The following is a 16,104-nucleotide window of genomic DNA, read 5'->3' as shown; positions in this document are numbered from 1 at the left end:
CACTTCTCCAGAGAATTTCTTCCGAAGGAGGCCAATGTAAGCTGGAAGAACAACGAACCCATTTCCCAGAACTGACCAGTTCTGATATTAGATCATCCAGCTATAACATTAACAGTATTCAACACAGGTTGATAGAGTTGTGAAGAAGGCACGTGGTGTAATGGCCTTCATTCGAGGTAATTCTTCAGCTTTATAAAACCCAGGCTAGACCACACTTGGAATATTTGGGTTCGTGGTCACCTCATTGTAGGAAGGAAGTGAAAAATTAAGTGAGGGTGCGGAGGAGATTTACCCGGATGCTACCTGGATTGAGGATAGGTTGAGTGAGCTAGAGGTTTTCTGATTGGAGAGAAGGAGGATGAGAGGTGATTTGATAAAGGTGTACAAGATGAGAAGAGGAACAGATCGAGCGGACAGCCAGATGCTTTTTTCCCCCCCAAGGTAGAAATGGCTAACATAAGGGAGCTTAATTTTAAGGTGATTGGAGAAAAATGTAAGGGGAATGTCAGAGGTAAGTTTATTTACAGAGTTGTGGGCACATGGAACACCCTGCCAGGGGTGGTGGTAGAGGCAGGTACTTTAGGGAATCTTAAGAAACTCTTGGATGGATACATAGAGTAGATGACAGAAAAATGGAGATCTATGTGGGTGGGAAAGGGTTTGATTGATCTTAGAGTCAGTGAAAAGGTCAGCACAACATGATAGGCCGAAGGCACTGTACTGTGCTATAGTGTTCTATGTGGATACTATCCAACTGGCCAGTACATGATGGGCCGAAGGGACTGTACTGTGCTGTAGTGTTGTATGTGGATACTATCCAACTGATACAACATTATGGGCCGAAGGGACTGTACTGTGCTGTAGTGTTGTATGTGGATACTATCCAACTGGCCAGTACAACATTAGGGGGCCGAAGGGACTGTACTGTGCTGTATATACTGTCCAACTGGTCAGGGTGTTCCAGCGTTCTGTTTTACTTCAGATCTCCAGCAACTGCACTATTCTGCATCACAGTTCCAGCATGTTTCATTTTCCTCTCTGACTGCCCTCATTCATCTTCCTCTACTTACAATTGTCAAGTGATATCTGCTGCAATTAACCAGCATTCATTCCTCTCTCTGACAGCACCAAATGCAATTCTGTCACCTGAACCAACTTCATCCACAGGTTATTGCCACATTCCCTTTGAGCTCTCTGAAATCTAAAACACAGTTTTCCATTTCTGAAGCAGGGCCATTGGTCGTAACTGTCAACCGTTTCTCTGTGTAAAATGTTGCCTGGCATACACCTGGCACTCTCTACTTTAAACAAAACTTTGCCTCTTTGGAGTTAATCACCCAAAAGTTCTTCCAGGCTCTTAAAGGGAATGTGCATTATGTTCTCCCAGTTAGCCTGAGTAGCACTGACACCTCAGAGCTGGAATGTCACAGATACTAGCCCAGCTCTGAACTTTGACATACAGAGCAGTCCTCGAGAATGTTGCACTGTAAAAGACGAGTTCTTTCAAAGGGGGGGGATCAAACCAAGGCCACGAGGGGAGGCTGTGATACCCTGTGTCATTATTTCTGAGAAGGAGATGAAAATTCCCTCCTGGGAATTTATTTCTTTCCCTGGTCTCCACCAAAACAGTTTGGTGTGTCTCAATTGTTGAAAGATCCAAAACCCAATCAGATGGTTCGAGCAACTGGGCCTTCACAGGCAGCAGAAAGAGAAGTCCAAAGATTCTCAGTCCTTTGAGTGAAGAATTGTCTCCTTATCTGAGTCCTAATCAGTTTGCCTCTTACTCTGAAACTGTGTTACTGATTCCTGGGCTCATCAGCCTGGGGATCATTTTCACACCTTCTAAGAATTTTGTATGCTTCATTGACACCCTCTCTCATTTTCCTAAACTCTAAGAAGCGGTTATTGACTACTCAATCTCTCCATATCTGGAAAACATATCATCTTTAGAACTTGTCTAATAAATTATTACTGCATTCATTCCATAGCAAGTACATCCTTTCTGAGGTAGTGTGACCAAAACTGTACTGACAGTTACATCTCACCAATGTCCCACACATTTGTAATAAAGCTTCTTTACTCCTGTATTGAAAACCTCTCATAGCTAAGGTTAACATACTATTTTGCCTCTGAATCATTTGTTAGACTCAATCACTTGACTTATGGAGAGGCAGGAGATCGGGGCTGAGAGGAAAGTTGGATCAACCACAATGAAATGGAGGAACAGACTCAATGAGTCAAATGGCCTAATTCTGCTTCTATATCTTAAGGTCTTAGACATGTATGTTGGTTTTCAGCTGCTTCTGTACATTCACACTCAAGTCTTTTTGAAGATCAACACACCCAACCTCTCACCTCTTTAAGTTGATCAATATACCCAAACTCTCATCCCTCCACTTCTCTGCTACCTACACCGAGGTGAATAATCTCACATTCTATTTCATCTGCTATGTATTGCAGAAGCTTTAGATAAGTATATCCTCCCCCACCATCACCATCATCCCCTGGTTTCATTCTCATCTAGGAATTTCATCTTCGATCCATTTTTTTTTTAAGGCATCCATTAGTCTTGCGAGACCATGGATCTGTGCCTGGAAAGTCTTCACTCTCCAGGGCGCAGGCCTGGTCAAGGTTGTATGGAAGACCAGCAGTTGCCCATGCTGCAAGTCTCCCCTCTGCACGACACCAATGTTGCCCAAAGGAAGGGCATTAGGACCCATACAGCTTGACACCAGTGTTGTTGCAGAGCAATGTGTGATTAAGTGCCTTGCTCAAAGACACAACACACTGCCTCGGCTGGGGCTCGAACTCACAACCTTCAGGTCGCTAGTCCAATGCCTTAACCACTTGGCCACATGCGCACACTTAGATCCATTAACAACAAAGAACTGGCAATACACTTCCAAGTCAGGAATGCTTGGAGGGGAAGGTCCTTGTGCACCTGCAGTCCTTCTCCTTTTTGGTGGTGGAGGTCATAGGCTTGGAAGATGCTGTTGGATTCATCTCAGCAACTAACCAAGTACCTTTGGTAGAAGGTACACACGACAGCTGTGTTTGTTTGTAAGGGTTGATAATCAAGCTGACTGTTTTGTTCTGGGTAATATTGAGTTTCTTGAGTTTAGTTGGCACAGCACCCATCCAGGCAAGTAGAAGGTATCTGATTATGCTTCTGGCTTGTATCTTGTGAGTGGTGGATGGACATTGGGGTGTCAGGAGGGGAGTCACTTGTTGAAGGATAACCACCTCCTTAGCCATGGTATTTACTTGGCTGGTCCAGTTGGGATTCTGATCAATGGTGACTCCTAAGATGCTGATGGTGAGGGCTAGATGTTCAAGATAGTTATAGCCCGGCACCTTTGTGAGAAGAATGTCACTTGCCCACTAATATGTCCATATTCGAATGTTGTCCGAGACTTGGGACATGCAGGCATGGGCTGTCCCATTTGTCAAGGATTTGAAAATAGTGTTGAATACTGTACAATCATCAGTAAACATTCTACTTCTGAAATTGTGAGAGAAGAAAGACCTTTGATGAACCGGCTAAAAATGGTTTTGCCCAGGACATTGCACTGAGAGATTCCAATGCTTGTGACCTGGAAGGAGTGATTAACTTTGACAACCTTAACCGTAATTCTGTGTGTGAGATACAACTCCAACTTCTGGTATATTGTCCCCTTGATGCCCATTGACTTCAAAGTCAGTTATATGATCTGGATATCAGTCAGTCATTCTCTTTTCTGAAATTCATCTCTGCTTCATGATTGGATTGTTTTTGCCTAGACTTTTACAGACTTTTGTCACCTTACTGGAGGGTGAGGGTATAATAATCTTCACCAGAAAGTTCAAGCTCATCTTTGAGATGGATAATATGTGCTGGTCTCACCTGCAATGCATTGATCCCTAACACAAAAAAACCTGAAATGATGCAAAGATAGGCAGAGTAGTTTCAGAAAGCATATGCATGAAGTCAGGTGTATGTGGAAAGGTTGAGAGTGGACTTTGCACAAGCACTCACAGTCTTCCGAAGATGCAATTGAATTTTAGCGTTTGCAAGGAGTTGGAAGACGCAAATTAACTTCAAGAAATGGTCCCATACCAACCCACCTCCTCCCATATTAGATCATAGCTGGCCAAAAAAAAACAACAGCTTAAAAACCAAGGACAACAGTGAGTAGATGAGGCTGTTACTGATGAAGATGAAGCTGACCTTCAACTTTGCCTGTAACAGACTCGCCTACTCACAGGGAAAACATGAACAAGAATCTCTCTCTCTCTCTCTCTGTTAGACATCCCTGTCTGGAGCAACCAGTCAGTTAACAGCAACAACGGATCGCAACCTCCAAAACGGCCAATACCACCAGCACACGTACTCTGATTCTGGACCAGTCTCTGAACCATGAACTGGAAATGATGACGGTGAACACATCTTCCTCATGTTTGCCAGCCCCTTACAAATAAAACAAGAGACTGCTCAGGGAGGTTGGGTGGGACTACAACCAGAGATCATGGGTTAAGAGTGAAAGGTGAGAAGTTCAAGAGGAAACCTGTTCCCTCAGAGGGTTGTGAGAGTGTGGAATGAGCTGCCAGCACAAGTAGTGCATGCAAGCATGATTTCAACTTTTAAGGCAAGTTTGGACAGGTATATGGATAGTAGGGGTGACAGTGCAGGTTGATGGGAGTAGGCAGTTTAAATGGTTTCAGCATGGATTAGATGGGCCAAAGGGCCTGTTTCTGTGCTGTACTTCTCTTTGACTGTACGAATCCTGGCTGCATGTGTGAAAACAGAGAAGACCTGACTAATACCAGAGCAACGGTGCTCTGCTTAGACCGCAAGCACCATTGAAAATATATTCACTAACCTGGGTAAAGGGACCATATCAAAGTTGAACCAGGTAACACATTCAAGTCTTAAAATAGAGCTGACATTGAAGTCACTAAGTCAATAACGGAATCTGGATTCAAGTTATACCTGAACCTTTGGCGGTTGTTTGAATGTTTGTCTTTAAAATAAAGTCTGCTGTTTGTGTTCAATGCCATTTTGACCACAGTTGAAAGCTGTTAACCCTTGTGGACATATTTATTATTGTCTTGTTGCTGAAAACTTTCCTTCTGTGTTTCCTTTGAAAACACTGGACTGTGTTTTGATCTGGGAGTGATTTAAGTGGATTGCTTCATGGGCTCACAACTTCAGTGATCCTTAGAAGTTGGCAAAAGTTTTGCGTTCCTGAACCATTGCATAAATCACTGTTTCTAATCTGTCTGAAGGAACATTTTTATTTATTTGTTAGACTTCTTACTTTTGCATTGATGAACTTAGAAGAAATTGTGATTTAAAGAATAAGGTATAATCCTTAACTGCGGACACTGGTATGATTTACTTTCAAGCAAGGGACTTGAGAAGAATTATCAGATTTTAGAGATAAGATGTGACCTTGGAAAATGTATATTTTAAAAGTATTAAGCTCTTTAAATTAAAAACAAATGATGTTGATTAATCTTCTCATTTTTTTTCAATCACCGAAGGTAACTCAAAGCACCTAAAGAAAGTTGACTTTTACTGGATTTGTTTACAAGGAAGTGACCCCTGCACACTGAGGTGTTTAGGGGAATGAGTAGGTTGATTGTTTAGCTAAGGAAGCTGTTAAAAGTTTGATAGCGGACATAGACCCACTTAGCAAATCAGAAGCCAAGGGATTAGTTGGGTTAAGGATTTGGGTGTTGTGGCAAGATTTGTGAGATAGTGGGTGTGGGGGAGACATCTTTGCAGAATACATTTCTGTTGGGTTTATGGGAGAAGGGAGCAAAACAAGAAAGGAAGGAATTATTTTGACACAACTTAGAAATGGGCGTACTATGCTTAATAATATCTTATATCTTGTTGGAAAACATAATTCTGGGTTGTGTAGGTGTTGGCATCATTATGAAACAGTTGAACATATAGTATTACATTGCGAAGTGTACAAGGTTAAAATAAATCAAATTACAGTCTTTGGGGGTTGGTAGTTTTCATTTAAAAACTTTGTTAAGTTATGGGAGTTACTTTAATTCACAGTATTATCTTTCGTTAGAGCTTCTGCGGGTAATTTAAGCTTTCATTTGAAAGAGACGTAGTGAGGGTCCCCGCCCCCCAACTCTCCAGTCCAGTTTGCACCTTTAAGCTGGACTGTCAACCACCATAAGGAGTCAGAAGAAGTAGTACGTGACCAGGCTGCCAGGGTCTGTCTTGCTTTAATGCCTTGTGTTTTTTCAGACAGTGCCTATTAACCCGAATTAAAATTGGAAGAAATAAAGGACACAAATTCCACAATGACCTTCTGCAGTTCCAGTTAACACTGAATGTTATGCAAGATTTCTAATTATGGGTTATATGTTATTTTTCCAAAACAAATTATAACAAGGAAATGATCAAAAACACAAGGAATTCTGCAGATTTCCCTCTGATCCCTTCTCTGCACTTGCCATCGCCCCCCCCCTTATTCTACAGCCCTTTACTTCTCAATATCCCCACCCACCTACCTTTCCCCTCACCCGGCTTCACCCGTCACCTGCCAACTTGTACTCTTTCCCCTCCTTCCACCATATTTTGGTTTCTTCCCCCTTCCTTTCCAGTTGAGATGAAGAGTCTTGACCCGAAATGTTGACCGTCTCCATTGATGCCGCTTAGCCTGCTGAGTTCCTCTAGTGTGTTGTTTGTGTTACTCAATGATCAAATCTTGATCGAAAAATCAAAAGTGCAGTCGAGGCAGTCATAGCATATGAATGAGTACTCGTTCCAAGGTAAACAACACTGAATTCTGGCAAAACCAGAGAGTTCTTGGACTTAGAATACCATGTGTGACATGTCATGGATGGACCTTCCTAAATACTGTGGTAGAAAAAGGAGGATTTTGTAGCAAGCAGTCGAGTATCATATGGCTGGGAAACTTGGGACAAGGAAGCTATGACAAAAGAGACCAATGTGACATGGAGAATGTTGAAGATTGTCGTTAGGGGAATGAGAAAGGAGCAGAAGCAGGGAGAGCTGCTGAAAACCAAACTGGAGTGTACTGGAACGTTGCAGAATGGATTGCCCACTGAAATCAATGTTGTTGGGGCTAAATAAAGAAGAGTTAAGGCTGATTTATACTTGTGCGTCAAAAGTATGCCATAGCCACGAACCCTACGCTGTGTCTACGCTGAACCCTACGCCAAACCCTAACGCGCACCTCTCCCAAAATGTAACTACACATCGCGGTGTCGCAGACCACAACAACTGTGATTGGTCCGCTTGGTAGCTTCGCATTTCCTCCTACGCTGCAATAGCTTCCCATTAGGCGACTGAAGGGCAGGGAAAGAACTCTGACTGCAATGTTTTCCATAAAGCTTTACAGACCTCCAAATTTATGGAGGACCCTGTGCTTGATGCCAGTTTGTAGCTAACTGCTACAGCCTGTTGACTTCCACCTGAAGCTAAAACTCGAATGGTGATTGCTAGTCTCTGAGTATACTGTGTGTACACTGATGCGAAATAAATGGTTGGAGACGATGAACCAAATGGTCAAATCTACCTGCCGACATCCGAAAATATTTGAAATGCATTTCCTCATCCATGTCTCTCAGTGGCCGGACAAGCACAGAAAATTCACCCTCCTTCAGTTTCAGTCGCCATTGTTTGAAGTTTGAGTTTCTTCGTGTTGAGTTTCAACACAAAGAAACTCAACACAGTGGCACAGAAACCCCACCGCCAACTAGCGTTTTGGCGGTGAATTGCAGAGCGACGCAGACACACCAACGCACAAGTATAAATGCTCACAACGGCGTAGGCCACTTGCGTAGGCTGCAGTGTAAGCTAGTACGTACCAGTATAAATCAGCCTTAAGACACAGCACAAAACCTGGAGTAAACCTTCTGATGGCGAGTGAACCATTTTGATTGGGATGATCCGCAGAAATGAGGAAGATATGAAATCAGGAGAACTGAAATAGTATGCGACGTTAACATGGGATAGCAAACTTTTTCATAAGTGTTGCTTTCTGAAAAAAATTTTTTGTGGTTATGATAGACTACTGGAATCTGAACAAAAATGTCATTTCAGACTACTTGGATCACATAGGAATTTGGAGAAACAAAATAACTTCTATTGAATACAATGCTTTTAATTGCATAACGATGCTGATGCTTAACAATAGTTCAACTAAGCTAGAAATATTTTGTGGATGATTTTAATCTGTAATCAGGATGAGGCTTCTCGCTTAAGTGTCCAACAATAATCAGCCAGCATTGGTGGACTCCAGTTGCCCTGATACAGTTTCTCCATGATCGCAATGTCCTGGTGAAACCTTCCACCATGCTCGTCACTGACATTGCCAAGATCCACCCTGCCTAAGCACGCCCAGGCATGCCCGGACAAGATAGAAAACTTTTCAGCTTACATTGCGGGCAACATTTTGACTGGCTTGAATTATTAATTGAAATAACAAATACAGGCAATTTCAAGAAAATGGTGCATGACAGGGAAATTTCATGGTGATTTTCAGGATCAGCAACACCCAAAATTGTTCAGGAAGTAAAATTGTTCTTGTCCAATGTACTCAAACCCTGTAGTTATGGATAACTATTCCACATTTCATTGTAGTTCAGCAACTGGGTTAATCATCCTGACAATTCTCCTGTGTTATTTAGAATGCCTTATCTGGAAGCTGGAGATGAGAGCATAAAACCCATTTATGGCCAAGTTGGTCCATTGGCAAGTGTTAATATCACGTTCTCCAGATGGAGAGTATGTGGAGATTGGGAACAACACGAAAATGGTGAAAGTTGGGTTTTAAGTTGGTTGGTAATGGTTAGAAAGTTAACAGTATTTATTGTATTGAAGTATTAACAAGATACTATGGTCAGGGAAGTTAAGCAAGGTCACATCCTTCTGAGGAAATATGATAAACATATCATGCGGGCCTAGATGCAGCTAAAGGCAAAGGAAACACAGGCACTGATGCTTGCAAGCAGATAAAGCAGTCAATGAAGGAAGGCTAGCAGAAAGTTGTCTAAGACAAACGAGGAATACTTAAGTAAAACCAGAGTTCAGGAAAGATAGCAACCATATTAATAGAAAAGAAGCTGGCTGGATTACAGGTTTGTTTGTGATTAATGGGCTGGTGTAACTAGGACTGTTGTGGACTTGGATATTTGCCAAGCCCCTAAAATGGGATGTTTGTTCATTCACATAGGTAGAAAGCAAAGAACTAACTGAGAGTTCTCAACGAGGAAATAACACAGGCTTTGACAGAACACCTTAATAAATTAGAAAATTTGAAGATTGAAGGAGAATTAGACTAATGCAAATACCATAGAGGACCCCAAGATATCTCAAGATACTGTTTGACCAAGAGAACCATGACAGACTGTTGAAGGGTCTCAGCCCAAAACGTTGACGGTACTATGCTCCCTGGCCTGCTGGGTTCCTCCAGCATTTTGTGTGTGTTGCTAGGATTTCCAGCAAGTGCAGATTTTCTCTTGTTTGTGACAGGTGGGAAATGTATCCGGTTTAGCTTCCAGTTTAGCTGTTCATCATCACAATTGCTTACTTCTTCTGTAATATCATCTGATTTCACTCCTGCGTCCCCTCTGCTGCTGTCATCCACAAAGCACCTTCTGTTTGCCAGAGAAGTAGCTGGTCTCTCTCAATCTGCCCTTCACAAAACTTCAGCTCTTCAAACTTTGTTGCCAAATTTGCAAGGCTCATGTGCTCGCTGATCTACCGCAGCCCCTCATTAAAGCAACATCTACTTCACAAAATTCTCATCATTCTTCTCCAATTCCCCACGTTCCCCCCCTCCCCACACACTCCACTTCCGACCCTTAGTTCTCAACCCGCCAACATTATTGCCATTTCGTAATTCAGGCTTCAGCCCATTGTCAGAGATACAATCGCCGTGTTTCGGGCAGACCTTAAATCCTGCAATCCTATCCCGAACCTTTTCTGAGTTTCTTAGCTCCTTTAAGATGTTCTTTGGTGACTGAGTCTCTGTTATCCTTTAGCTTAAAGTTGCACTACAGAGGGAGGTTGTTCTTATTCAGCTTGCTGCTGTGTTGCAACTTTCCCACAGGCTGTAGTATCTATCCCCGAGTGAGGTGTCCTCTTCACCCCCATTCCCCCTCCGTAAAAGCAGCTACAGTACCCCAGTTTGGGGGTCCTTGGGATCGTGGAGAGAGAAAGACTTCCTCCTCTTCCGACTCAGGGTATGCAACAACACACACACACACACACACACACACACACACACACACACAAACGTTCTTCTCTTTTACTCCAATACATGTATAACTATCAGGAACGGGGCAGTAGGCTGGGCGTAACTGATGGAGAATGAGGCATTAAGAGAGCCAGTTCACCGGTATGAGAAGTCACTGGTAGCGCACCGGCCTTTACCGGGCAATTGATAAAGCAGGTGCCAGTCGGGAGATTGAAAAAAAAACCCAGTCACGGGGCAATTGATAAGAGCTCAGACTAGGATGAGAGACTACTGGCAGAATATAAGAGGGTGAAGCACGGGATATTAAGAGGAGCAACTGGTTGAAAATGGAGGTTACTTGAAGAATATGGGCATTAAGGGGGGCAACTGATAGAACGTGGGGGTATTAAGAGAGGCAATTCTTAGAACGTAGGGCTTCAGGTGGATCACGGAGAGGGACACGAGATCATGCGGCATCGAGAGGAGCGTTCACCTGCGGTGTAGAAGCGGTCCAGGCTCCCAGTCTCGCCCATCACCAGCCTGCCGAAGGACACGGTCTCCAGCACGGCGTGTGCATCTTCGCATGCTTCCCGGAGGCACCTGAGGGACAGGCTGCTCTCGGACTGCGGATCGCCCGTCTCGCTGGACACGTAGACCGCCCGGACAGCCCTGCTGCGGACCCGGGGCGCCGGGACGGCGCTGCGGCTGATGTCGATGGCCAGCGGGTCCTGCCAGTAGCTGCCGGCGGAGACCGAGGGCAGCCGGGCGCTCGGGCTGACGCCGGCTTCGACGCCGTTCACCGCGCTGCCTCGGCGGCTGGCGCCCCTCTGCTCGCCGCTCATCGCTGTCCAGTGCCGCTCTCCCGAACTTGAGCGCAACTCCGCATCTCGGCCCCGCACTTCCCGAGGCGCGGCTCTTGCACCGCCTCCCGACCTGGGCGGGAAAGACAGCAGGAGGGAGCCGCGCTCCTGCGGAGCATGGGCAGCGAAAGCTCCACTCCCTTGCTCACTCTTCCCTAACCTTCCCTTCCATCACCCAGTGCCCTCGCCACCTGCATCCCTCCCCTACCTCACCCACAACACACCACCCCTCCCACCAACTCCTCTCCCCAGTCACTCCCCCAACGTACCCATCCGCTCCCCTCACCAACGCAACACCTTCCCGAACATACCACCCTTCCCTCAACCCGCAACTCACCCCTCCCTCAACCCGCAACTCTCCCCTCCCTCAACAAACCCTCACAAACATCTGCCAAAACCACCAAACTGTCTGCTGCACTGTCCCAATTCTGGTTTCTGGCCTTTTCCTTTCCAGTCTTGATGAAGGGTCTTAGCCGGAAAGGTTGACTGTTTGTGTAGCTTTCCCTGCAGTTTCTCCAGCATTTTGCGTGCGTTGCTCAGGATCTGCAAAATCTGTCGTGTCTATGATTTGCCGCACTATCCCTCCCCTTGATCCACGACCCCAACCATCAACCACCCAACTCATTTTCCAAGTTATCTCTAACTTGCCACGCACTGTCAGTATCCTCCCTGCCGGTCCTTCACCCGCTACTCGCCCCCCCCCGGGTATCAACGGGTCCTTCACCCGCTACTCCCCAAATACATAACAGATCCCTCACCCTCTACTCCCCCCCATATCAACAGATCCCTCACCCGCTACTCCCCTCCTCCCACTCCCCCCTCCCCTCCCCCCCTCCCCTCCTCCCCTCCCCCTCCCCCCTCCCCCCTCCCCTCCCCTCCCCTCCCCCCCTCTCCCCCTCCCCTCCCCCCCTCTCCCCCTCCCCTCCACCTCCACCTCCCCCTCCCCCTCCACCTCCCCCTCCCCCTCCACCTCCCCTCCCCCCCTCCCCTCCTCCCCTCCCCTCCCCCTCCCCCCCTCCCCCCCCCTCTCCCCTCCCCTCCTCCCCTCCCCTCCCCTCCCCTCCCCTCCCCTCCCCTCCCCCCCTCCCCTCCCCTCCCCTCCCCTCCCCTCCCCCCCCCCCCTCCCCTCTCCTCCCCTCCCCCCTCTCCCCTCCCCCTCCCTCCCCCCCTCCCCCTCCCCCTCCCCCCTCCCCCTCCCCCCTCCCCCTCCCCCTCCCCCTCCCCCTCCTCCCTCCCCCTCCCCCTCCCCTCCCCCTCCCCCTCCCCTCCCCTCCCCCTCCCCCTCCCCCCCCCCCTCCCCCTCCCCCCCTCCCCCTCCCCCCCCCCTCCCCCCCCCTCCCCTCCCCCCTCCCCCTCCTCCCCCCCCCCCCTCCTCCCCCCTCCCCCCTCCCCCCCTCCCCCCCCCCCCCCCCCCTCCTCCCCCCCCCCCCCCCCTCCTCCCCCCCCCCCCCCCCCCCCCCCCCCCCCCCCCCTCCCCCCCCCCCCCCCCCCCCTCCTCCCCCCCTCCCCCCCCCCCCCCTCCCCCCCCCCCTCCCCTCCCCCCCTCCCCCTCCCCCTCCCCCTCCCCCTCCCCCTCCCCCTCCCCCTCCCCCTCCCCCTCCCCCCCTCCCCCCCTCTCCCCCTCCCCCTCCCCCTCCCCTCCCCCTCCCCCTCCCCCTCCCCCCCCCTCCCCCTCCCCTCCCCCTCCCCCTCCCCTCCCCCTCCCCCTCCCCTCCCCCTCCCCTCCCCACCGCCGTATCAACAGATCCTTCACCCGCTACTCCCAAAATACATCAACGGGTCCTTCACCCATCATCCCCTCCAGCCATTGGCTTGTTCCCTCAAGATTATTATTGGTCCAGTAGAATGCCAATTCAGGGGCGGATACAAATTCTTGGACGACTGATTGGGTATGCCAAGCTGTCACCTTCTGTTGTTTGGATTTACCAGCCCTGTGTCCTTTGCTGACTTTGGTCCTGCTGTTCTCTGCCTTGCCGAATCAGCAGGCAGATGTTATATGATCATTCAAGTCCGAAAAGTATTAGGGTTGGTGTAACGCTAGTACAGTGCTAGTCATCTGGATTCAGTTCTGCTGCTGTTTGTATGGGGTCTGTACATTTCCTCCCAGTGCTCTGGTTTCCTCCCAAATTCCAACTTGGCCACATGGGTACAATTGGGCAGAGTGGGTTTGTTGGGGCAAAAGAGCATGCTGGTATGCTGTATCGCTAAATAAACAAACAACAGGATGGCATTTCCATGTCCCCTGAGTTCCCATTCCTGTGGATCTACCAGTGCTTCCTTCGGGAGCTGAGAGAGGAGAAGCAGAAGACAGGTGCTCATGGCTCTTGGAATGAGGTTGTTAGGGTCCAACTGGGTTTCTCGATCTACCTGCATGGATGGGAAAATGAGTCTGAAAGTTTGCCTTGAATCCAATGCTTCCACTGACTACTTTGTCGTTGGTCAGTGGTATCACCTGAGATTGAAGCCTGCCTTTCAGGGACCTCCCTTCCCATCGTCTCGTCACCCCGCTACTGCAGGACCATTTCCCTGGTCAGCGTGAATCACTGGCGTTTGGCCCGGTCTGTCAATGCTCTAAGGTCGACAACTCACTGCTACCTTTCAAGCCAAATTAATTTATATAGAAGAAAAGGAAAAAAAAACAAAATGCATTAATCTTTCAGAACTTTAACAACAAACAGTTAATCTCCTTTGTGAAACTAAGGCGTGTTCCAAAGAAGGAAAAGTAAAGGTGTGTCTCCATAAAACCCAAGTATTCAAAACAGCTTTTTAAAGAGACACTATTTAATTTTCCATAGAGGCCCTCTTAAATTTGCAGTACCTCTTATGTTTAATTTCACATTAAATTACATAATCTCTCTCTTAATGACATCCTATTAACCTGGAACACAGATCTTTCCAATGTTGATATAGCAAATGCCCAGAAGCCTTTTATTGGTTTATTTAGAGAGACCCTTCCTGCGCAACAGGCAGCACTGCCTAGCAATCTGTCACGGTCCGGTCCATGGACTCAGGACTCCAGGTCTTCCAACTGTCCTTTGTTTTGATTGAGTTAAACATAGGCACCTGATTCCCATCTTGAGGCTTGGAATATAAGTGGCCTTGGGGTCGAGTGTGGGCTGCTGGTTTGTCTTGTCAAGATCCCCTGGGAGCAACCTGCCAGTGGAAGGCTAGAGCGGCCACTTGCCATCTTTAGGCCGCGTTAGTGAACCATTGCTTCATGGAGCCTTGCTGTCAGTAGTTGGAGCCGTCCTTGTGGTAGGGATCTGGCTGTTTCCGTAGCCAGCTGAGGTTGCTGGCTGAACTGCGACTCGGAGCAACCCTGATGCAGAGATGGAACTGTCTGTCGTTCTTCGGTGTTTGTCTCTTCTTGTCCTTGCCTCCGTAGGGTAAGTCAGGCCGTTCTGCCATTGCCCCGTGGGGGGTCCTGTCTTGTCTTATTTTGTCCTTGCCTCTGTGGGGTAAGTCAGGCCATTCTGCCATTACCCAATGGATGGTCCTGTCCCACCTTGGTGTGGAGATGAAGTTGAGTCCCGGCTTGTCTAAGTATAAGTCCCGGTTCTATGTTTATGTACTGTCCTGTCTCATGTTGGTGTCGTGTTAAAGATGAGTCCCGGCTTTTTGAAGGATAAGTCCAGGCTCCATGTTGATGCACAGTTCCCAGTCTGTCTCTGAGCTCCAGCCTCCGCATTCCAAGCCTCAAGACCCCAAGCCTGTCTCCAAGTCTCCAAGTCTCCAGACCTCAAGACTCAAGACCCCAGCCTCAAGCCTCAAGATGCAAGACCCCAGCCTGCAGCCCCAAGCCTCTAGACCCCAGCCACATCCTGTCCTGTAGTCATGTCATGAACTTGCCTGGTTCTGAGGCCCGAGCCCAAGGCAAGACCCAGGTTCTGGGTCCTTGTCCAGTCTCTGGCTCAGAGCCCAAGCCCAGGCTCTTAGTGCATAGTTCCTTGTCCGGGTTCCCTGTCTTGTCCATGTCCTAGCCCAAGTCTGCGTTCTTGTCCCTGCTCCTTGTCTGTATCCTGTCACGTCCCTACTCTAGTCAAGTCTTGTTCCTTGTACTTCAGTGTCTGTGTCTTGCATTTGGGTCTGTTCCCTACACCCTCTCTTGTGACAGAACGAACCAGCCAACCATGGACCCAGTGACACGGACACTGGAGATGATCTCTCGCCATCCAGGATTCCCTAGTGTCAAAACATCACCCCCCCCCACACCCACCTGAGTCGTCCTTAGTCCTGGAGAGCCTCTTCGGTCACCCGGAGGCTCCCATAGAAGGGTGGGGAGGGGGTACTGTCATGGTCCGGTCCGTGAAGTCCGCATTCCAGTTCACGGTCCGGTCCATGGACTCAGGACTCCAGGTCTTCCAGCTGCTCCTTGTTTTGATTGAGTTAATCATAGGCACCTGATTCCCATCTTGGGGCTTGGAATATAAGTGGCCTTGGGGTTGAGTGTGGGCTGCTGGTTCGTCTTGTCAAGATCCCCTGGGAGCAACCTGCCAGTAGAAGGCTAGAGCGGCTACTTGCCATCTTTAGGCTGCGTTAGTGAACCATCGCTTCGTGGAGCCTTGCTGTGGGTAGTTGGAGCTGCCTTTGTGGTATGGATTCAGCTGTTTCCCAGGCCAGCTGAGTGGCCGTCAGCCACTCTGAGCTAGGTAGGGATCTGGCTGTTTCCGTAGCCAGCTGAGGTTACTGGCCGAACTGCGACTCGGAGCAACCCTGAAGCAGAGATGGAACTGTCTGTCGTTCTTCGGTGTTTGTCTCTTCTTGTCCTCACCTCCATGGGGTAAGTCAGGCCATTCTGCCATTGCCCTACGAGGGATCTGTCTTGTTTTGTCCTTGCCTCTGTGGGGTAAGTCAGGCTGTTCTGCCATTGCCCTGCAGGGGGTCCTGTCTTGTCTTGTCTTTGCCTCTGTTGGGTAAGTCCAGCCGTTCTGCCGTTACCTGATGGATGGTCCTGTCCCACCTTGGTGTGGAGATGAAGTTGGGTCCTGGCTTGTCTAAGTATTGTCCCGGTTCTATGTCTATGTACTGTCCTG

At 48.2% G+C, this 16,104-nt stretch overlaps 1 protein-coding gene across 2 annotated transcripts in view; it reads right to left on the bottom strand.

Moving 5' to 3' along the window:
- si:ch211-1i11.3 (mitogen-activated protein kinase kinase kinase 5) overlaps positions 1-11,249 on the bottom strand; it is a 192,447-nt gene extending 181,198 nt beyond the window's left edge. Inside the window, exon 1 of one of the 2 annotated variants that reach the window (XM_063033924.1) lies at positions 10,705-11,249. In XM_063033924.1, coding sequence (XP_062889994.1) covers positions 10,705-11,053 — 349 coding nt within the window. In that variant the 5' untranslated portion in view covers positions 11,054-11,249. The remainder of the gene's footprint in view (positions 1-10,704) is intronic. The other variant, XM_063033925.1, reaches the window with a different exon arrangement.
- Between the last annotated feature and the right edge of the window lie 4,855 nt (positions 11,250-16,104).

The sequence above is a fragment of the Mobula hypostoma genome, chromosome 26 (assembly GCF_963921235.1).
Source record: "Mobula hypostoma chromosome 26, sMobHyp1.1, whole genome shotgun sequence".
Taxonomy (NCBI): domain Eukaryota; kingdom Metazoa; phylum Chordata; class Chondrichthyes; order Myliobatiformes; family Myliobatidae; genus Mobula; species Mobula hypostoma.
This window is presented reverse-complemented; position numbering and strand designations above follow the sequence as displayed.